The following is a 24,521-nucleotide window of genomic DNA, read 5'->3' as shown; positions in this document are numbered from 1 at the left end:
TCAATTTTTTATAATTTTCTAGTGTTTCTTAGTACTTATCAAATCTTTTTGCTTATTACAGATTTTCTGAATAATATTACCAACTATCGACATGTGCTGAAATTCCCATCAGATGAAGACTTAAATGGCGCAGCAGTAGCGCTGATGCGTTTACAAGATACCTATAAATTGGATACATCCAGTGTGGCACGTGGCATGCTCAATGGTATACAGTACAGGTAAGATACGAATATATATGTATATATACATACAAATATGTTATTATAATATGCATTCGAATTTTCTATTTCTTTTAGTACGGCAATGTCTTCAGATGACTGCTTCGAGATGGGTCGTCAATCTTATGTCAATCATGACTACTACCACACAGTTTTATGGATGAATGAAGCAATGACACTCCTACAAGAGGAACCACAAAACCAAACACAAGCGTTCACACGCGCCGATATTTTAGAATATCTGGCATTTTCCACTTATAAACAAGGTAACTGAGTACTTTTTTTAAGTAGCCTAAACTAAAAAAAAATTCCGTTGCCAAGAATTTTTAAGCGTGAACACCCTGTACTGTAGATCGTTTAAAATGTAGTGATCGCGTTTTCGTTGCATACTTTTAGGCATATAGCTAGTTAGCAAATCACTCATACTTAACCCATTACAGGTAACGTTGAAAGCGCGCTCACCATGACCAATGAACTGCTGGAACTGACGCCAAATCATGAACGCGCGCGTGGCAACAAGGTATTCTACGAGAAGGAGATTGCCGAGCTTAAAGCCGAAAGCAAAGTTAAAGGAGATGATGGCAGTGAAAGCACACCGGTCTCCGACCTGGTGAGTACTTTGTGATATAACAAAAAATACAACAAATCACTTACATACAACTCCCTTTATTGCAGCCCATTAGCAAAGGAGATCCCAGTTTGTACACATTCAACGAGCGCAAATCCTACGAAATGCTATGTCGTGGCGAATTGAAGCAATCGCCTGCGGACTTGCGGCCATTACGTTGTCGCTATGTGAATAATAATGTACCGTTCTTACGTTTGGCGCCACTGAAACTCGAAGAAGCCTATCTGGATCCCTACATTGTGATGTATCATGACGTCATGCATGACAATGAAATCGAATTGATTAAGAAAATGGCACGCCCACGCTTCCGTCGCGCCACGGTACAAAATGCAGTGACTGGTGAATTGGAGACCGCTAATTATCGCATCAGTAAATCGGCGTGGTTACGCACAGAAGAGCATAAAATCATTGAGAATATTGTACAACGCACTGAGGACATGACGGGGCTAGACATGAGTGTAGCTGAGGAATTGCAAGTGGTGAACTATGGCATCGGCGGACACTATGAGCCGCATTTTGATTTTGCGCGAGTGAGTTGAAGTTGTTTATGATTATAATTGGTAAAGGAAATAATTGCAATATTTTACAGAAAGATGAAGTGCGCGCCTTCCAAGGACTAAACACTGGCAACCGCATAGCAACGGTGCTCTTCTATGTAAGTATGAACACTCTCTCTTTCTCTTCTATTACCCGGATTTTCCAATATAGTACTTATTATTAATCCATTATACCACATACCTTACAGATGAGCGACGTCGAACAAGGTGGTGCCACCGTTTTCACAAATCTACGCATTGCCTTGTGGCCCAGAAAGGGATCGGCTGCCTTTTGGTATAATCTGCACAAATCCGGTGAAGGTGATTTCAGAACGCGTCATGCTGCCTGTCCCGTACTTACTGGCTCTAAATGGGGTAAAGAGAAAAAATAAAATTTATATTTGAGATTAAATGAATAATCGATATCATTTCTATATTTCAGTTTCCAACAAATGGATACATGAACGTAATCAAGAGTTCCGTCGTCCTTGTGGTCTGGAACCCGATCATGGCGAGTTTGCAATCTAGTGCAAGAATTAAAGCACATACAACAACAACAGAAGCTGACTTCAGCCAAAATATTTGACTTGTTATTAGTAAATACTTGTTGCTGTCAATTTCTACACATACTAAACTTATTCTCAAGCTTTACTTTTTTCAACACATTGGACTCGTTCAAAATCATTTTAGAATCTCTGCCGAAAATTCTCTGCAATGCACTTGTTAGAAAATTCGAATTTAAATTTATAAAATATCCACCAGCAGGGATGTATTTAGACACTATGAAGGGATTCATCTGAGAAATTCGATATGCCATTTTATAAATGCCGAAAATTTCCGCGGTGCTATCCGGACTGCATGTAAACTTAGTGAATTTAGCTGCTTAATTATTAAGTAATTTTTTTTTTTATTCTACTTATATGTGTATGTATGTAATTAGTTTTCATATGAAATTTTATAAATTATGTAAATATATGAATGAATTAGAAATTTTTTTCCTTATTTTTTATTTCAAAAGAAATTTACTGATTGAGATGAGTATCTAATGCGGCACTATACGTAAATTCAACTGAAGTCATACATAATTTCATTCGAAAAATATTTTGCTAGTGCTTTTCTGGAGGTCCGAGGTAGACCATATTTAGAAACAAAAGGAAGTCGCGCGGGGCAAAGTGGAGCTGGAGTATACGGTGAATTGGAACGTACCCTAATTCAGACAGCCCGTTCGGCGGTACCGGAATTGAAACGGTTTTTATCCGACCAAAGGATGTCCTTTAGGCGATCTAACTCTGTTGGATCGGTAGTCATATGAATCGGAAATTTTATCTGCGATCCGGCACCCAAACTCTACAAGTCCCTAATCATTCCCCTTCTGATAGATGGTGCAGAAGCGAGGACGACGTCAACATCCGATGAAACGGCACTAGGAGTTTTCGAGAGAAAGGTTTTGCGGAAGATTTACGGTCCCTTAAACATTGGCAACGGCGAATACCGCATACGATGGAATGATAGCTGTATGAGTTATTCGACGACATAAACATAATTCAGCGAATAAAAAACTGGCTAGGTCATGTCATGTTGTTTCGAATGGACGAAAGTGCTCCAGCTCTGAAAGTGTTCGATGCAGACTAGAGGCTGGAAGATGAGGAAGAGAGAAACATCCACTCCGTTGGAAAGACCAGATGCAGTGCTCTGGCAGCACTTGAGATTTCCAATTGGCACCAAACTGCCAACCCAAATATTGATTTCAAACAAAAACTCCACAATTAGATAACAAAAAATACACATCTACACTACTATTATAAAGAGGAAAGATTTGTATGTATGTTTCTATTGAATAAACTCGAAAACTACTGTGCCGATTTCAAAAATTCTTTCACCATTGGAAAGCAAAATTCACCCCGAGTAACATAGGTTATATTTATTGCTAGAATCTCAACTTTCTGGAAATAGTTCCCAGGTGAGGGTATCAAAAAGACTCCGTGATGGAGAATCTTAATCTGAAACTGAAATTCGTCCTGCAAGTCATTCTCTTCTCATCGCAATTGCGTGCCAGAGAGTCGAGTAACGAACGCTCGCAGCTGCTTGTGGAACAAAATTTCAAAACCTGCCAAGTACGCGCTTGAGACTAGAGGTTGTAATCAAGTTTTAGCTCATTGCAAATAAAATATAATTTCATGTTCGAATTGTTCTCATTTTACTTTTTTTTTTAAATGAACTCACGCAAGAAACGGCGAGTAGATACATATGTATGGGAGAGTGTAAAAACTTATAACTTTTGAAATGTTTGTTTAAGCCCGTGCGAAACTGGAGTGGAGCTTGGTCTGCTAGTATGTATATATACTGAAATATAAATTTGGAATAAATATGTATTTATTTATATGAAAATATATTATAGCGATTGTATTGACATAAGTGCATATCGAGTCAAAAGGTTTCTTCCATATCACGTACACTTATGTATTGTAAATGGATGTATGTATCCATGCACAATTCTTAAGCAAACTGAAACACCTGTATATAACCATCGTGTGAACGACTTACTCAAAGCTACGCTTCCCCGAACGTCATAATGGTAAGTGAAAATGCCAGATCGCATGCTCATTTCGAAAACAGTATTGAAAGCATCAAGAACTTAAGCAACGAGCAGACGTGTGAAGAAAGTCAGAAGTATGACTTCGCCAGTACAACTACGAGTTATAACCAAACGAAAGCCTAAATGTAACGGTAAAATAAGCTACCTTGCACTTTTATTCATCGCACTTTGGATAGTCACCTGTCATGCTGAGTACTTCTCATCAACCGACAGTATACCTATGTTGGCAATCGCAGAGGGTGAATTAATACAGTGGTATAGAGAGTACTTCGAGGCTCAGGCGGTGGATTTTGCAGACTTTCGCAAGTTGGTGCACAGCTAATACTTAGGATTAGACAGAATGCTTAATAAGTGCTAAATTAAATTAATTTCAGTTTCATAAAAAGAGTAAAGGAAGAGCATAATTTGGCACTGGAAGATCCGGAAGCCTATCTTAGCAACCCTATAAATGCATATAAGTTAATTAAACGAACCGTAATTGACTGGGGCATAATAACGGAAAATGTGCGAAATAATACAAATCTGCAAGGTGAGTGAGTGTTTAGCGAAATTGCGAATACTGCCACGTAGTAGTTAGTAGTACCAAATAGGCACTTAATTGAGTCAATTAGTGAATTATTTATACTAACAACAAATTGCCATAAATGAGTCAATTAAGTTTTCAACCCTAACACCGTTAATACAGTGTTTGTCATTTACCCAAATACCAAACGCAAATATATTGAAATTTGGTTTCGGATTAACTATATTATTAATTCTTGCATTCATACTACTAAAATAATTAACTAAAACTATATTTTAAAAATATAGCGCTTGCAGCAAATTTCACGACCTTGACGGCGGAAACGTCTTTGCCTGATGTTAATGAATTACGTGGTGCGACCAAGGGCTTAGGTCGCCTACAGACCATGTATAATTTAAGTACTGCTGATTTGGCAGAGGGATATATCAATGACATTTATTATGGGTGAGTTACAATGTATGAAAAAAAGTTAAAGTTAATTAACATAACCTTATTTTTCAAGTTCTGAACTCTCTCTAAACGATTGTTTTGAAATCGGAAGCAGTCTGTTCGAAAATATGGAATATCCTTTAGCGAAAGAATGGCTACAGTTTGTATTGAAGCTGATGAATGATGAGAAAGAAAATTCGATTCGTTTTACGAACACTGGAAACAATATTGATGGCGAAGAGAGCATGCAGGACAAACTAATATCAGAAGAAATAGAGGGGAGTGGAAAGGAGAATGAAAATTTAAGCGAGCAAAATGATGCTGTCGAGGCCGAGGCGAAGAAAAGTGAAGGGGAACATGATGATGACGATGACTATGAATATGAAGACAACGAAGCTGATAGTGATTATTATGAGAATGAAAATGAAAATGATGTGGATGACAATTTAGTTGAGTTAGATGATCTCATTTATGAACCACGTTATGGTGTATTTGCACCACTGCAACTGTACGAATTGGATGAATATGGTAATTTAGTTAATGAGAGTGATTCTAAAGTAATAAATAATGGGAGTGACCACAAAGCCACGCTTGAGTCTTACAACGAAAACTACGCATTCAACAACACAAATGGAACAACACACACTGCTTACGAGAAAGATCCGATTACAGAGAAAATATTACTCGAAACACTCGAATATTTAGCACTCGCCAGCTATGAGTTGGGTCAACAAGATGAAATGCAGCAATACATTAATGAAATACTTGATATAAATCCAGAGCATGTATTTAAAGATCTGAGTGTTTATATGCATACTAAAGAAGCAGAAAGAAATCCTACCTACTCCGATACTTTGACTGACTTACAAAATTTCGAATGGTTTGCGAACTACTCACGGCTGTGTCAAGGTAAACAAGTGGAACAAAAGGAACTGTATCAACTCAAGTGTAAATTAGATGCACGCAATCATCCACTATTCATATTGGCACCGTTGCAAATCGAAGAATTGAATGCAGATCCAGAAATTGTCGTCTATCATGGACTGTTAAACGATAAACATGTTGAAGATATACTTGAACAGGCTGAAGCATATATGTTTCGTTCGAGTGTTGGCGGTATGAACACATATAAGGTTCGCGATGTGCGCGTCAGCCAACAAACATGGCTAACGTATCATAGTCCCACACTACGGTACATCTATCGTACGGTGTCCGCTATCAGTGGCTTCGACTTAAGTAACGCGGAAGATATGCAGGTGGCAAATTATGGCATTGGCGGACAATACGATCCGCATCACGACTATTTCGCTGACTATGTATGTAAAGAAAAAATATTAAAAATTGATATTATGTAATTAACTTTCATTTTTTCAACTCATTTGCGCAGGATCCCTCAGTTAAATCAGCATGGATCGGAAATCGCATAGCAACACATTTATTCTTTGTATGACAAATTGAACACTATATTTTTTATGCATTCCTCTAACGATATTCTTTATCAATAGACTTCTGACGTTGAGCAGGGTGGTTATACTGTCTTTCCACTTTTGAATGTTTACGCAAGACCCGTAAAGGGTTCGATGGTTATGTGGCGTAACTTACATAAGTCGCTGGATCCCGACAAGCGTACTCTACATGCCGGCTGTCCTGTTCTTAAGGGCACCAAGCGAAGTAAGTTGTGCATTCATTCATATATGTACATATATAATTGCATTTTTGAAATTAATAATTAATCTATTCAATTGCTTCACAGTTTGCAATGTTTGGGTACATTCAGGCTATCAGGAATTCAGTCATCCCTGCGATTTAGTACGTGACGACTACAAGTCGGCTCATATAGAATAGAAGCAAGAAAATAAATAAAAAATATGTATATTGTATTTAGTTAAGTTTAAATATTTCACTTCTGTTTCTAAGTAAGCTAATAAATATTCCGGTAAAATATTTATAAATTGTCTCAAATGTATGCACATATTTCTTTATTTATTCACTACACTCATAGTAAAAGGAGTCATACAAACAAGAATATACACCAAAAATACATATGTGTTGGTGTTAAAAATAAGGTCGGGTTTATTTGTTTGCTGTTGTGCACTTGTTTGCATATTTACTCAAAAGAACTCGGGGAAAACACTATTAATAGTTATACAACAATCGAAAATAAAGCATTTGTCAACATATGGGAGTATATAAGACACACAGACATATTTATTAGAGTTTGTTCCTACATATATACATACATATTGTATATATATATACATATACACGATATAGATAGTTCACATTTTGTTAGGTGACGCTGCGGTATATTTTTAAATCTTCAAATAATGAAAGTATTATATAGTACAATGAAAACATAACTATAATTGATCCAAATGACCGATATTAGTCAAAATAAAACAAAAAGTGCTATAACTCTGCAACCAGAGTGAGAAAGAGAATCAAAAGGTTAAGGTACAAATCTAAATGTACCTACTATTATGTGTTATCATAAAAGGATCCCAGTTGTAAAAACGGCAAAATCGGACAAAAGCTTTGCCTACTTTCTTTTTTGATTTTACAGTAGACAACAGAGGCATTATTACGAATTTCTTCAAAAGATCTTTATGAAATCATTTTATTTCATCTTTCTACAGTGCAAAAATATTTTTTTTATTGCAGCTTAGAATAATTTTTTGTATATTGCCTTGGTCCCTAACTGAATTTAGGGTGATTTCTGTAGCGTTTTTGATTCCAAAAAGTGATTTATTAACGCGAAATATCTAAAATTTTAGGTTTATCCTTTCGATAGTAATGTAGACAAATCGATCAATAATTTGTTGAATTACAAAACAAGCAGTTTTTTAAATTACAATATCGTAATAATCGAGTTTAAATTTATGCACGAACCACAGTAGTTTTCCGAAATAACGAATATTCGTTTTAACGAAGACCGCTTATAACGAACAAGCAAAATTGATACATTCAATACCTTAAATTACGAACATCGGGGATTTGTAAGTACTCGGTTTAACGAACAACATGAAGAAGACATATGAAGAAAGAGGAAAAAATCAAATAACGTCGAACCAGAATTAACCCTTTCATGCCAAATGTTGCCTATAGGCAACATTGTACTTACCGGATTCTAACTCTCGTTATTTAAATATTTTTGACCAGCGGTTTTTTCAATTATGTAGACTTATGTGTTGTGCAAGCTTACAGTTACATTTTTTGTAATGAGCTGTGCACGTATTCATTCAGTAGGTCTTCTCCGCAGAGTGGAATTGTCAAAATCGGTTTCGCGAAAAAGTTATACTGAAGTGTTTATACAAAAAGTGCTCAAAAACATAAAAAAAAATTGTTTTATTTTAAAACAAAGTGAACTATATAAATAAGTAAAGATAAGAGAGTTATTAAAAAAGAAAAAATTCACGAGAAAAGTGTTTAGTTTTTTTATAATATACTAATTTGTGCCTATAAGCAACATCCTGTAACTAATGAACCAGGATACATAGGACTTTGAAATTTTTATCACTTCATATTTGAGTTAAGACTAATATATATCTGTCCTAAAAAAAATGTTAGCTCCGCTCATTTTAATTGTGACATGAGAGGGTTAAAAATATAACTTACAAAATTTCAAGAGAAATGTGCAAATTGAAAAAATTTTGAAATTTATAAAAAAGCTTAAAATTATTGATCAGCAGCAAATAGAAGTATGAGTGTCAGAATTAGACCATTTTGGAAGAATTTATTGGATTTGAATTGTTTTGTTATGGTTTTTAATTTTTTAACAAATAATTAATAAAACAATTTATTAAATTGCAATTTACGGATATTTTACTAATTTTTACCTCTAAGTGAATACTCGAATTAACGAAAAATTCGATGTAACGAACAGGCCGGACAATTAATGTGTTCGTTATTTCGGAAAACTACTGTATTTGCACTAACATAGTCAATATTCAAGATTTTTTTCTTTCGAAAAAAATTAATTGGACTTTCCCCTTAACACCTTACCCTAGGCTCCGCATTTCGGATAAATTAGTTTTCATTTCTCCAGTTAATATTATATTGTACATATATAATGAAAATAATATAATGAAAATAATGTAAAATAAGATATGTTGATTAAAAATTATCTTAGATTAAATATATTAACTGAGAAGCTTCGTTTAGTTTTTTGTCAAAAACGATTATATTAATGAAAAAAATTAAAAATTTGGATAAAAATTGGCACAGAATAGTTAAACCAAATATTCATAATAATTATGATAATGAAAGGAAAAAACAATTTCTTTATCACTATTTATTTTTTAAATAGTAGAAATTAAAATTGGGGATGAGGATAGTTGCAGTGATAGGGACGTCTCCAAAGAGACTCTCGAAAATGTTAAAAAGTCATATTCTTAAATAGTTAAACTTAAAAAAATATATAAAAACATCGAAAAATAGATTTATTTTTTATTTTAACGCCAGAATATCTATTAAACTTAGAGTTATATTATTTGGTACAATATACTCGTAGTAATGACATCAATTCAAATTTTCCCTTTTGGAGAAATAGCGCCTCGTCAACTATTAACTGGATACCGCAGACCAAAAGTGAGAAATCTTAATAAACACTTAGTATGTAGATTGCAATTGGTATCAGTTAATATTAGTTAACTTGAAATGTTTTCTAAAATTTACCTCAAATTTCTTAAAGGCTTCCGCCAATTTTTAGTTACAAAAAATCTTTATTTAAGCCTAGAAATCACAATACTTGAGATAACATTTATATTTTACATAAATTCGTTTTAGAAAACATATAACACAACAAAAATACTTGCTTCTTCTATATGTAATTACATAAATAAAAAACTTAAACCAAATGTTTGTATATAAGCGACACTTCGTGATCAGGTAAGAGTCCACATGGTCGCGCACGATCCTGATTGCGCACGCGTACCCAAATGTTACCAACTGAAATTTTAAATACAAAATATTTTGTTAAAATTTGTATTTCATACAGAGTTCATAACTTTTGAAAACTTTACGCACTCCACTTAGAGCCCTTCAATACCGGACAAGCAGCATGGCGCGTGCGATAATCTGGTTCCTCGGAACGATGTAAATTATACCAGAGCAGCACGCTTCCAAGCTGCGGCTTAACGACCAAGCGAAGGTAGGGAAAAGCTGTGCCGCCACCTTCCTCCACGTCCGAGAGCTGGAATCAGGACACAGTGTAAAAGAAACGGGTTATATAAGATACATATATACAATTACTTAAATAATTTATAAGTATTAATCTGTTCTACAAACTTACATAAAATATACCAGTGGCAATACGATTTCCTTCCGACAAGTTGTAAGTACAGTTATCCTAAAATATTATTTATTTAAAAAAATTGTATTTTCAATTTTTTTATGTAATTAAGTTCAAATTTTAATATTTTAATGTAATTAAGTTTAGAATTTATCATTTCAATATTGCTTAGACATACTGTAAAAAAGTCGAAATGTGGTTCATAATGCCCACCGAGCCCGTAGTTGGCCACCTGCAAGTGTTCGGTATAGTCCATATCCAACCCCGACAGATCGCCCATGTGTCGCAGCATATTCTGCATTTGCGCACTGTCTTCATATGCAAACCAGGCGCTCTTGCTGATGCGATAATTAGCCGACGAGGCAGCGCTACCATCCAAATTACGCACCTGCGAACGAGACATGCGCGTTTTGGCCAACTGCTTAACGGCAGCTGTGTCGTTAGCGGAGAGCACATCATGTATTTGCACAACCCTCGGATCCAGATAGAGTTCCTCCACTTTGTACGGTTGTAAGAGGCGATAAGGCACATTATTACTATCATAGTGACAGCGCAGTGGACGCTCTTCGCCCGCAGTAAGCTGTAATTCGCCGCGACACACTTGCTCATAGCGCTTGAAATCATTGCTGAGCTAAGCAGACAACACAAGATTGAAGATTTAGAAATTGTTGTCAGAATAGTTCTTAACTAACTCACGTGATAGTCACCAGCCTGTGGTATCATTTCATGCATCAATCCGGTCTTAATGCCATCGCTCAGCATGCGCTCCAAGTAGTACTTGGTATCGCTCATTTGCTCGCGAGTCGCATCAAACGTCAAAATGTAATTTGTCAATTCCAAGGCGGTCTCAAAGTCACCTATTGAAGAATGCAATATTAGCAATGTTTGTAGCAATTTCTCAATATTTTCTCACTCCCTCACCCATTTCACGATGATAGGCTACCACCGTTTCCATGAAATCCAGTGTCACCTTATCTTTGGTATAGTCCTGACTCTTGAGCATTTGCATGGATTGTTTGAGCCACGGCACAGTATGGTTAAAATCTTGTATTTCATACAGATGATGTCCGAGTAAAAAGCAATCTTGCCAGGACATTGAAGGACTGTTCGAAGTTTTGAATTTGAGATTGAGATTATGTTTTCGATAATGACTTAGTATGGTTTGCTCACCCATATTTAATGCCATTCAATATACCACTCGCCAGTTCGGCAACATCCAGTTTGTAAGTGTCCTGTAGTCGGACTAAAGCCACCGCTGAACCGATAACATCCTCTTTGGTGGGAAAGTCAAATAACTGTCGATTTGTTTCCATGCTACTCAGGAAGTCTAAGAAAGTATTAGAAGTTCAATATTTCGGAACTTTTCTCTTTCAGTGGTCGGGTATTTACTGTTATCACTATGCGCGAAATAAATACGTACCCGAACGACTGGTATCCGCACGTATAACATCTTCAAATGTATTCCAATCACTCTGCAGACGCTTAATGAGACGATACGCATTTACGGGATTACTTAGGTAGCCATCGACGTCGTCAGCGGCGGCTTGGTGATCCGAACGAATTGCGTCCACCTCACTGAAGAAGCAATAATAATTATATGAAGACCGTAGAAATGCGATAACATATATTTGAACAGTTAAATTAGTATCTGATTAACAACACCTTGTTCCAATAAGAAAACAAATATTCTTTTGCATCTTATCAATAATCTTTGAAACAACTTCATTTCTTTTGAGCTTCAGCGTTTCTGCAACTTTTTATGTGGTTTCTGTAATTGCTTTCTATTGTTAATTAAACAATATTGGAAAGATAATTGTACAGCAACGATCTATTTGTTTTAATTAACCACTTTCAAAGCCATGTTATTCTTATTTTAATTTTTTTTTACTTTTACTTTTTGCCAGGTGTTACCAGTTTACTAATTCTAGATGCAAATACATTTTCTCCGTCACCATAAATTACCTATTTTGTATTTGCTTTTATTTTCTCTTAATTATTCTCCAATATTACGTGCGTTGCAGCACAGGTACAATACAAGAGCTGAATCCAAAATCCGTTTACTCGTGACAATTTTGAAAACTTTTAATTTGTTATTATCTGTTTAATAATTCTGGTTTAATAACAGCGTAATTTTTTTTTGTGAAGTTATGACATTAAACGGTAAATTGGTGACTAATTGTTATTTAATTCGAATTTTGTATTTAAGAATACACAAGCATATACTGATTATGAAGCGAAGCGGTGGTTATATTAATATAGTAAGATATGTATTTGAGAATTTGTATACCATACAAAGTCATAAATTTAGAAAATATTTCTTCGCTTGCAAATTCAAAAAAATGTCGATGTACACGAGATACTTTTATTTCGATATACTTAAGATAATTATATTTTATTTTAACAAAAATAATAATTTTCTTTGTCACAACAACCAATGTTACCTTTACAATGGAACAGTAAAATACTAGAGGAATTAGATGAAGAATAAAAAAGATAAAGATTGTAACACAGCGACCTATAGTTATAAGTAAAAATAAACACCAAATACAAAAATCGTCGTGCCCAAAATATATAGTTTTCAATCTTCCAAACACTCAATTTACCATGTATACAGTCGTAATTAATCAAGTAATCTTCTCTGAGGCATATTGATTGAACTATACCATCATGATAGTAAAACACTAAAATCACCACTTTCTTTTAGAATGTAAAAAATCAATTTTATGGTGATTCTACAATAATGGAATTGAATTGCTTGCTTTCTTAATCGAAATTATGTAAGTGTTATACAGTGAAATCTCTACTTACGGACACTTCCAATAAGCGGACCCCTCTATTAACCGGGCAAAAATTTAGGAACCAAACCGTTGCGTTTTAAGAAAAAATTCCACCGGACCTCTCGATAACGGACAAGAAACTTGAATTACTTAACGAAAGTGTAAAGAAAACAATAATAAGACATCTGAGAAACGGAGGCGAATAAGATCAATAATTGAAATATGTAGAGCGTAACTAATTCCGAAAGCTTGGCTACCTCGTGGGATTTTATACAAAACGGGCTCTCAGAAGAGAAATGTTTCATTATTTTAACAACCCACTAAGTTCAAGATTTTGAACTTGAGAACATAAGATCAACTTTACCACCTGCTAATAGAACATCCGTATGTCAGCTTCTCAATCAGGGCATTATACAGAATATCATGACACTATAGATGTAATATTATCACACATATTTTAACATTGGACTATTTGGAGGTTGTTTTTTTTTTTGTTGTCATAGCACAACGCAATGATGTAAACAACTAATAACTAAGGAGCAAGGTCAGTATTCGGACGAACTTTTTTAATCGACGAAATTGTTAATACAATTTACAATAATATTGAGATCGTCATTGACAAAAATCCTACTCAGGAAGTATCTGAAGAAAACCTAATTAAATTATGTGCTCAGGATGAGAGTCAAATTAAATAATAACTCCGCATTAAAATAATTGTTCGTGACGATTTTACTGGATTTCAGTATGTCAAAACTTTGGAAAGTCATCTTGAAAACCCTTTTGTAAAACAGAATAAAAGAAAGTTGCGACGAACTACGGTAAAAGAATTTTTGAAAACTCTACCAACAAATTCATTTTTGTAACTGTGATACATCTCACAATAAAAATGAAATATGTATATTAAACGATTAAGAAATCTAAATTATTTAAGGAGAAGTGAGTGTGTAAATCATAGTATAATTTTTATTTATCCGCACCTATAAGCGGACAAAAATTGTGCAGCCGTCAGGAATGCCTTATGGAACACCATCTTAAGATACATGACTGTAATGGAGTTTGCTTATACTATTAGAAAGCTTATTATGCTGGATACTAATCCATTTCTCTTAAAATTGAGGTAGATTACCACTATAATGATTCTAAAAGTGAATTTCGAAGAAACCTTTAAAAACTTTTGTTTCGAAAATAAAAATAATCGAAAATAAATAAAAAATTATATGAATTAGATATAAAATTCTTAAGAAATTATTTTACAGTGGAGACAGCAAGAGATCCCGAATAACCTGTACCTTTAGTAAATATAGGATCCAGAATCTGTATTATTTACTTGAAGCACGACATGTCTTGAACATTTTTAAACTGCATTCACCTCAAAATAATATAAAGTATATATATCCGAACAAAAATAAAATGTTAGAAAAATTAAACTCTAGAAAAGATTGCAAAAAGCTCGTTTGAAAAATTATTTTTTTAATTTTTGAAACCCTTTGACTCTTGTTCAAATAAAAATTTTTGTAAGTAAATATTTATAAATATTCAATTAGATTACTGTGCTCTTCCTTGAAAAATATTGTTAAATCCTAACTTTTTAATTACCACAAACTTCTAAAATAAAGAAACCATAAATCTAAAATTATTCGGAAACTTTGCACTTTTTGTTAACTATATAAAACAATTACTTTTCACCAAATAATATCTTTCTGAATTTGTAACTTTATAGAACGTGTTGAAATTAATGGAATATTATTCTATCCATAACTGCTATATGGTATACAGTTATACAGTGATTGAGAAGTAAACCAGTTGTTGTAGTAAAACTGCATTATGATTAATATAAATGAAATGTCTGTCAAAAATAAAAATTAAAACAAAAATAAAAAAATTAAATATAAACGCCGTCATAATAAATCTATAAACAACTTATGAATATATAAACATTATTGTTTCAACTCTATTATTTTTGAGCGTTTCGTCGGTCTAACTTTAATTTATTTTCTGCAATAAAGTTAAGAATCTAGAGTTTTTGCAAGTAGCTTTGTAAAAAAAATGTCGCCACGCATTTTATAGATCTGAACAAGCGTAATTAGGAAGAAGATAATTATTTTATTATATTTTATGTCACGTGGAAACAACAAATATGCTTTCGTAAATATTATAGAATCGAGAGTGATAAATTTGCATTAAAAAACTTAGTTCAAATTGGTGTGTAGGTCATGTCACATAATTGTGATCTATGGCAGCACATAAATTGCAGGCCTACGTCACATATAAGTCTCTTATATATTTTGAAAAAGAAAATACAAATTTATTGAGCAGCTTATGAAAATGACTGCTCACCTTTCAAAAAAATTGTGAATTAATGTTTTAAATGCGCATATTCGAGGCTTAGTGAAACACACGGCCATTTGTAGGCCTGAAAAGGCGCTGACATTAGCGCCAATTGCATAAAATATTCATAACAAATACTTATATACATATATACATAGTATATGAGTGGAGAAATATTAGCATAAGCATATAATTTATTCAAAACCATATCAAAGAGTTCATATCAAATAAATCCACAGTACACGGCATAAGTTTCAAAGCTGAGAATTTATGATTGCAATTACCAATTTTTCACTATCATAAAAATATATATTTACATATATACCTTATGTGTGTGTTAATCATATTTTAAAATTATGAAAATGAAATCACGGAAATATGAATAAACATAAATTCAATTATAAACCAGAAAGTTGTAGACACTTAGAGTTTTCTTCCTACCCATTCCCAACAATAAGTTTTTTTTCGAAATGCTACAAAAAAAAAATAATATTTTTAAGAATACCAGTCAGCATTGTTAAGAATATCTGTAGTTACCCTTACAAAACCCATAAATTTTGAAGAAAAAAAGTGTTAACCACCGTATCGTGATTTGCTTATCGTTTTCAAAAACACATTTAGTAGCAATAAAATAAAAGAGATATAATGGTGAATTGTTGTTATCGAATACAATGAGGTAGTTAATAAAGGCATTGAAAAAACTTTAATTTTAAAAAAATTCCAATTTATTGCAGAAAAAAAATTGATTATGAAGCAAATTAAATATTTTTAAAACTTATATGTGAAACCAGGCCAACCAGCCAAATCAACAGCAAAGCCGAATATCCCTAACGCCAAAGTAATACCCTTTATTTATTGGAATCAGCAGAACGTGATGTATTATGGGTTTCTAAACCGATTGAAACCATTAAAGGGGAACGCTACCAAAAACAACTCAAATTGAATCGAACGATTGCCGAAAAACGCTCAATAGTTTCGACTAGACACTCTGACTACTATTTCTTCCGGTCGAGAACGCTACGGTTAGGAGCTATAAAGAGACTTTTTAATGTTTTTTCCGGAAGCATTGTACCTCTTCCTCTAGAGAATAAAATGTCGGGATCACAAGTTGGGCTTTTCAGATTTAATAATTTCAGAGAGTGCTAAATAAAGTTCTGGAATGTCTCTTTAGTTTTTCTAATTGAGATCGATGTATTTGTTCCAAGAAGCAGGTCCAACGAATGGCAGGTTCTTCCTAGTCTGTTTATTTCTATGAACGTCACATTGGATGAAGTTCTACATATCAGAGATGTAAAATGAGAATGAGTAAATTTGATGAATCAACTTCAGACGTAAGATTATGTTCTTTTAGATTGCTTGATGGGTGAATTTCCGAAACATTTCATTTCTTTTAACGCAATTAAGGAAATATTTCTGGAATTATTAACAATTCAATCACTAATACCTCAGATCGGATCAGATAATATGTCAGATAACAAGAAAATTTATTTTTTGGAGGCACTAATTTGGAAGTCTCAATTATATCATCTAAAGGCTAAGAGGAAACAATTTTAGGACTCTTACGACTACAGACTGAACTTCATAGTGGTAATCGGAAGATTCTCACATTATTAAGAGGCCTCATTGATGATGAATGATTTCAAGAAAACTTCAATTTTTTTAAGTTTAATGTTAAATGTATTACAATAAATATTTATGTTTCTTCATGTGTCCATGACATGCGCTTCCTTGAGTTAATCAAATAATTGTATGAATTTTGTTATTTTGTAAAAAACAAACGTTTCCTTGAAGAACAAGTGTCCTAAAAATCATTTTGCCAATAAATAATCACAATAAACAAGTAAATAAACTTCGCTTTTGAATTTACCGTTGCGTGAAGAAGACAATTTATAACTGGGAGAGCGAGTGAATACAATGGTTAGTTGCGTTGTTGTTTATTAACCAAGACTTCATTTGTAGTAAAAATTTAATTACTCATGCTTTAATCCGCAGCAATGGGCACTAATTGTACATAAAAAGTGATTTGTAAAGCAAATATTATTTAATGCTAGATATATTTGTAGTTATTTAAAAAAATTATATTTATTTGTAATTTTGGTGGCTTAATGTTATTCGTTTTTACATCAAGGACTATAATCATTTTTTTTTTTTGTATATATTTCACTTCTGAAACCAAATACATAGAAGAACCGTAAACGTATATTTTTTATATTTTTTTTCATTTATTTCATAATTTAATTTGCATAATTCTCGAAAAAATTTATCATAACTTTGAACCTGAAATTAGATAGACGAGATCAACTCAGACAGTCTCTTCATCATTTTTTTATACAATTTAATACCTTTTCGTCTTCTCCCAATACTTAAAAATCGATTACATAGAAATTGAGAAGAAAGTTGTGAATATTACCAGGCAATGTGGTTTAAAATTCCATAATCCTAATTAAGTCATAATTCGATAACATAATTATCAGACAACAATGCATACAAGATAATAATTATTCTTTCTTCCAACAATGATTCTGGATAATTGCAACTAAACCTATATATATTTTATATTTATTAAAAAAAGAGAAATATGTAAAATTTATCACATCAAATTAGCATTCACTAAAAATTTTCTTTTTTATGTTCAAATATACATGATACTCAGATACTGATGGAATCGTTAAAAAAAAATGTTCCATCTCATTCAAGTTGTGTAAAAAGTACATAATTGATTTATAGTATATCGAATTAAGTTGTTTCTTCAGTTCATTAAGATAACACTAAGCATATGTTTATACTATACTCGTATACAGATCGCCTACGGTTGTTTTAACACCATAATATATTCTAAACAACAGCCTATAGGCAACAAACGCCTACGACTATTTTATTATTAATTGGTTGATAATATACAGATTTATACAAATTTATTTACTATGTGTATGTATAAAACAGTGGTATAGAATGACGTTCATGGTATAATGTCGGCTCCATACTTAGAAATTTCGGTACCGCTTTGTGAATATTACCTTCTTAATTATTATATTAGTTATTCGAAATATATTCTCGCTCTTGAAGCAATTTTAAAAATCAATAATCAGTCGTCAGCGAATTATATTATGAAGTACCTTAGGTGGTATAGTAAAAAATAAACCGAAAATGTTCCTTAATGACAAGGCACTAGAATGAGCAAATAGATCATCGTTGTTATGATTTTTGTTAGGGGACGGGTATATGTAATTTGGCTCAATTATTGATTCAGTTCAGTAAATGGTTATCAGTGTTTGCTCTTTTAAAAAATAAAATCATAATGCTGTAAGGCCATTGAAAAATCACCGAAAGTTAACATGTACGAGGTAAAATCCTACGGCAATCGAATATACGTTTTTTATTGCAATTTTAATCATTAAAATTAGATATTCAAGTATATGGATTTAAAGAAACTATTATTTTAGGCGAGTTAGTTGGTTCGAAAGTATAAGTATTGCAAAAAATACTGTTTATATACCCAGAACCCTTACAAACACGTGGAAATGGTTTCTTAAGTATGTCTGCAATTTTTATCAAACTTCAAAAAATCCATACTTGTGTAATGGGAAAATCAACTGTATTTTTGGGTAAAAAGTTCTCGAAAATTTTTTTTTTAGAATTCACATCTCAGATATTTGTCTCCAGGGTCTATCAGCTCAAACTGATTTACCATTCAATCTTAAATAGTTATGTAAATTAATTCATCTAAGTACTCATTTTGTTAATACTGGTACTTTGTTCGGAAACAAATATAAAAATCAGTTTCTGTTGGCATTGTGCAACTTGTGTAATCAGTTTTCATGTTCATTGCCATTTTTTATTGCATACAACGAAAGGCTTTTTCACTTTATTACAATTGTATATACATCCGTATAAAAGAGAAATAATTTATGCTTTTTTGTTAGGTGTCGGACGCTACACGTTGGTACATACATATGTACAAGTGACCTTGCGGTTGTAACCACAGCAATAAGTGTGAAGCAAAAGAAGATTTAGAGCTTAAGTAACATGAAGATTTCTATCTTTTCACGGTAATTATGGGCAGTTGCTTTTAGCTTTGTGTTGAAATATAAACTATATGAAACGAATGAGATTTTCTTTTTTTTGTTTTTGATTGCTGCAACAAAAACACAATCATTCAATGAGTTTTCATTCAATGAATTTTGACTACAAATTATATTCATGGTATATGTCTTTATATGTCCCGAAACTCATGTAGACAATTTGCAAAGAAAAATGCCATTACAGAAATATTTTTTTTTAAAATTGGCATAGAATTTGTGAATGAGAAACTAAAGCTGTTTTAGTTTATTTAATTTTTAATTCAAGCTTATTCCACATATGGCTTTCAATTTTAGCACACACTCCAATGAATTCCTTACGAATTGCTTCCACAAAACCACCGCTAGTATTTTATATATTTATTATTTGCAACAACAAATAATACAATATATGTGATGGATTATTTAACTTCAGTTAATTATTGTTTAGTTGTCAACACCTCGACGAACAAGTCTTAGCATTTAAAATGCAATTCTTCATGCCAATATCTTTATTCAATATATTCTCTACAAATTTTTTGTGCTAAACATTCGGTAAACATTTAACACCTTTTCGACATAAAAACCATTTAATTTTATTTTTGCACAGTTGATAAAACCAATTATCTCATCCCACTCATTCATTATAGCTTGTGTTGACAGTACTAATATTAATAGATTCGAATTTCGCAGAGCTATTAAGAGTGTACAATATTTCAGGCTTGAGAAAATGGTTTTTAGATATTCTACACCCACGCTTTCGTTTCGCATCGAGCTGTAAACTAGATTTTGGGCTTTAGGTAACATTCTATATATTTAGGTAAATACCTATAGTGTTGGGTATATAGACTACACAGTAGATTAATTTTAATAGCTCGAATATTTAATAGCTCGAATATTTGCCTAAAAATTGTTAAACTATCTATAATCTATATCATCGTTTTTTTTTCAAGGGAATAACCTCTTAAATAAACTACAAATTGTACAAAAGAGTAGATAAGTATATTATTCGAAATTAGCCTTCAAAATGTTCTGAAAACACTATATTATGTTTCGAATGATTCTAGAATCTATCGTCGAATCATTTTGTATATTCTGTTCTATCTTTCAAGAAATCAGATATGAAGAAGATATTTTTTAGCGGAACCGAATAGATTTTGTAATATCTACCTCCAACAAAAACTCTTCAAAACTAAAAACACGAATTTTAAAATTTCATTATATTTCAAAAGTCACGAAAAAAATGCTTTCAAGTTTGCTCCTTGAGAACTTTCATGATTATCTTCGTATCAGGTCAACTGTTTATTCACTCTATTTCATCAAATTTAATGAAATACAATTATTTTTATTCAAAAATACATATTTTAAACTCAAAATTATGTAAGATTATCCAAGGAAAACTTAAGAAAACTTGTTTACATTTTTTTGCATTCTTCGATTGTTACCTTTGCAAGGAATCAATGTGCTTTTGCACTGAATCAATATAATTCTGTAACTCATCCAACACCACATATTCCACCATTAGCAGTTTCTCCAAACCCGCCACAGACGAGAAATATTCATCACTATTGCCAGTTACATTATTACAAAAACAACAAAACACTATAAATGTGCATAAAAATAACGGAAATTTAGAATTCATTTCCTTCGCTATTTGTAGATTTCTCGTCTTTGAAGAATTACATACACTCTCAAACACTTTCACTTTTCAATGCTCTCTATATTACATAAGCGCATACGTGCGACCTTCTCAGTATTTTATTCTATTCTAAACGCTTTAAAGCTTGCGCTCAGTTTTCAAATCTTATGATTTTTACAGCTTAACGTTCGGCAACAAACTGAACACCAGAAATGACCAACACTGACCAACACGAGTAACAACAATCGCCAACGCTTACACTCCGGCTGTCCCGACTGTCTTGATTTCTGTTGAAGTGCTTAAAGGTAGCACCGCGCACCGTTAGCAGCTTGGCTTTGGCGCCGACGCTGTTGCCCCCACCTGGCCGCGCGCTTTTCGTGCCTGTAGTCGTTTGGTGAACGGTGAATGAAACTGATTTATCCACATTTAGTCATATATATTTCACATCAAGCGGAGTGCGAAGCTTCAGCGCATCGCGCATCATTCTTCTACTGACTGACAGATTGGCGAATGGATTTTTTTCTTTTCTTCGTTACGGCATTTGTAACGCACTCGATGTGGGGAAACGTGTGGCACAGTTTTAGGCAGGTCAATATACTTAATCTGGTATATATATTTAGACACTTACATATGTAGCTGTGTCAATATGAAATTGTTTGAGTAATTGCGAACATATTGAAATTACCGTTAAGCTGAGCGTTGAGGTAAGCTGATGGTTGGAGGATTACTTTATTTACGATTGACTAAATTAAATAGATTGTTCGTAACAAATTTTATTATGTGATTTAAGAGTCTAGCGTGATGATTTTCATTATAGTTATACCCAGTTATTTGATGTTATTAGATATGTGAAGAGTACTAATTAGGTTCTTAACAACTGTTATGTTTTATATTTGTTATAGACTAAGGAAAGGAAACGTAGCAAGGAATCGTTTTTAAATCCACTGCTACGATAATAATCGGACGCGTGATCCACAACTTCCTAAAACAAAACGAGGAAAAAATATTTTATTTGCTCTTTCAATAATTTTAAAATGTGCAAAATCGAATCTTCTTTCTTTATAACATCGCTTTGCATTTAATCAATTTATTTGAACGGTATTATTTCAATTCATGGATAACTTAAGTATTAAGGAAGTTTTCGAAAAAAAAGCTTTGTAGACATAGTACTTATTCCGAAAGCTCCGAACCGATTCACATTTTCATATCTTATATAGATATGTTATATGGTATATCAGTAACTCAAGTACTCAAGTTATAAAATAAATATCTCGAAAGCTAAGTCTGATATCACAATGACACCTTTTAACCATATTATTCTTGAAATAAAACGGAGAAACCAAAAAACTTCGAACAGTAAGTTAGAAACCGTAATGGGTATTGTATGTATGTATGTAATTGGCGTTGAACCGTTTAGCCGGTTATAGCCGAATAGATGAGAACTTTTCGTCTATTCGGACAACATGACCTAGCCAGCGTAGCCGCTGTCTTTTTATTCGCTGGACTATGTCAATGTCGTCGTATAACTCGTACAGCTCATCGTTCCATCGTTTGCGGTATTCGCCGTTGCTAATGTTCTGAGGACCATAAACCTTGCGCAAAATTTTCCTCTCGAAAACTCCTGTTGGCAAGAGTGATTCTGCGCTGGATTTCGAGGCTGACATTGTTCGTGTTGTTGATGCTGGTTCTCAGGTATACGAAATTATCTACGACTTCGAAGTTATGACTGTCAACAGTGACGTGGGAGCCAAGACTCGAATGCGCCGACTGTTTGTTTGATGACAGGAGATATTTTGTCTTGTCCTCATTCACCTCCAGACCCATACGCTCCGCCTCCTTATCCATGCGGGGAAAAGCAGAACAAACGGTGCGGTTGTTGCTTCCGAGTCACATTGTCTGAAACCTCATTTGGTATCGAACGGCTCGAAGAGGTCCTTCCCAATCAACTTACACAGCCGTATTAGTTTTGCGGGGATACCAAACTCAGACATCGCGGCGTAAAGGCAGCTCCTTTTCGTTCTGTCGAAAGCTGCTTTAAAATCGACAAAAAGATGGTGTGTGTAATGGGTATTAAGGTGTAGAAATAAAAAATATTAATGTTTTTATATTTTTTCAAAGTTTAACTATTTAAGCAAAATTATTTTCGGAGATACCTTCCAGGCGCAGCGAAACTTTAAACGCGCTTTTCTCAAAACTGTCGTTTTCAAAATAATATCCATGATTTCTCAAGTTCTACCTGTCCGATTTACAAGAAATTTTTGGAGAGACTTCTTTATGGGCGTCTGGAACTAGCCTCATCCCCAAATTTCAATTTTTATTATTTTTAACAAATTCGAAAAAGTCAAAATCATCAATCTGTTCTTTTTTCAGATTGTCGCCATTTTATGAAAAAAAATTTCACCTTCATCGTATTTCCAGTCGTGTTAAAAAAGTTGATGGAAAGAAATCGCCATTTTCCTTAAATTATCCCCCTTCTTTTCTTGATTAAGTATTTATCGAACCGCACTAGTAACTACGCTATAAACTTATAATTATCAAATCAAAGACAAAACTACCAGCCTACATAAATAATGAAATATTCAGCATAGAATCACTTTTAGAGCGGATTCAACTAAGCCTCAATGTTGACATAAAAGCCCAATTTGCATAGAAATTAAATTTTTTCTACTTGCCTACTGGCATATAAGTATGTATGTATGTATATCTCTATGATCATAAATTTGCTTACGCATAACTAAGTAGTGAATGTACGAAAAATATGCAAATTCTTCGGCTTCTAGTTTATCAGCATAAAAAGCGCGCGAGTCCACTTACTTTCATTCTTAAATACATGCGAAATTCTAATTTGAGCGATCAGAATTTATAGCTTATTTTGCACCAAATAAGTTCAATGCTCCGCTTGCGATGTTCACACCAAATAAATATGCACAAACATATGTGCATACATATTTATGTAGTTGCAAATATTATTTAATAATAACGGACAAGCGATATAATAACAGAGACTATAAAATTTGCATAGAGTGCTGAAAATGTATGTATCTTTTGAGTTGCGTTTGATAAATGAATTTGTCGCTTTCAACGTCAGCTCCACAATATATACAAATCAATTTCAAATATTATCGCCATTAAAAGCAGATAAACACAAACTCGTTCAATCACTAAACGCGCAGACGCCTCAGTCGGCTGCATTTAAAAAGAAATTATGTGTCATAAAATAATAAATAATAAGGTTGACTATGTTTTCGACTGTGACTCAGATGGCAAATTTCTGTAAATAATTCAAATCACCTTGATCTCAAAATCACAGTGAGAAGAATGAACTCAAAAAAAAAAAAAAATAATAATAATATTATAATAAGCTAAAATTATAATTAAGTTCTTCTAACTGTTATTGGGTATATAAATTTGAGTTCCGTTTCAAATAATTAGGCTTACCTACTTGTTATATGCTTAGAATTGACGAGAGTATTTTCTTCTTATTGTATATTTTGATTTC

At 33.1% G+C, this 24,521-nt stretch overlaps 3 protein-coding genes across 4 annotated transcripts in view; 2 read left to right on the top strand and 1 right to left on the bottom strand.

The window, feature by feature from the left end:
* Positions 1–2,376, top strand: part of LOC114803653 (prolyl 4-hydroxylase subunit alpha-1) — a 43,686-nt gene extending 41,310 nt beyond the window's left edge. The window contains exons 4-10 of the mRNA XM_054225799.1: positions 62–218; positions 297–484; positions 659–828; positions 894–1,376; positions 1,436–1,501; positions 1,592–1,757; positions 1,825–2,376. Of these exons, the coding sequence (XP_054081774.1) occupies positions 62–218; positions 297–484; positions 659–828; positions 894–1,376; positions 1,436–1,501; positions 1,592–1,757; positions 1,825–1,910 (1,316 nt within the window). The 3' untranslated portion in view covers positions 1,911–2,376. The remainder of the gene's footprint in view (positions 1–61; positions 219–296; positions 485–658; positions 829–893; positions 1,377–1,435; positions 1,502–1,591; positions 1,758–1,824) is intronic.
* Positions 2,377–3,972: 1,596 nt separating this feature from the next.
* LOC105209432 (prolyl 4-hydroxylase subunit alpha-1) lies at positions 3,973–6,896 on the top strand. Its single transcript, XM_011179827.3, has 7 exons — positions 3,973–4,284; positions 4,353–4,507; positions 4,789–4,945; positions 5,004–6,246; positions 6,318–6,374; positions 6,436–6,601; positions 6,684–6,896. The coding sequence occupies exons 1-7, from the start codon at positions 4,055–4,057 to the stop codon at positions 6,773–6,775; spliced, it is 2,100 nt and encodes a 699-aa protein (XP_011178129.2). The 5' UTR covers positions 3,973–4,054; the 3' UTR covers positions 6,776–6,896.
* A 2,353-nt stretch (positions 6,897–9,249) lies between these two features.
* LOC105209431 (prolyl 4-hydroxylase subunit alpha-2) lies at positions 9,250–21,291 on the bottom strand. 2 transcript variants are annotated; one of them, XM_011179826.3, is made up of 10 exons: positions 21,071–21,291; positions 20,829–20,985; positions 11,641–11,795; positions 11,391–11,547; positions 11,142–11,323; positions 10,917–11,077; positions 10,399–10,851; positions 10,221–10,277; positions 9,956–10,121; positions 9,250–9,877 (listed from the first exon to the last, which is right to left on the bottom strand). In XM_011179826.3, the coding sequence occupies exons 2-10, from the start codon at positions 20,903–20,905 to the stop codon at positions 9,777–9,779; spliced, it is 1,509 nt and encodes a 502-aa protein (XP_011178128.2). In that variant the 5' UTR covers positions 20,906–20,985; positions 21,071–21,291; the 3' UTR covers positions 9,250–9,776. The 2 variants fall into 2 exon arrangements, with proteins under 2 accessions (XP_011178128.2, XP_011178126.2); XM_011179824.3 differs by having other exon boundaries at positions 20,829–21,291.
* Between the last annotated feature and the right edge of the window lie 3,230 nt (positions 21,292–24,521).

Source organism: Zeugodacus cucurbitae, chromosome 2 (genome assembly GCF_028554725.1).
Source record: "Zeugodacus cucurbitae isolate PBARC_wt_2022May chromosome 2, idZeuCucr1.2, whole genome shotgun sequence".
NCBI classification, from domain to species: Eukaryota; Metazoa; Arthropoda; class Insecta; order Diptera; family Tephritidae; genus Zeugodacus; species Zeugodacus cucurbitae.
The sequence above is the reverse complement of the archived record's forward strand: the minus strand, read 5'-3'. Positions and strand labels throughout refer to the sequence as shown.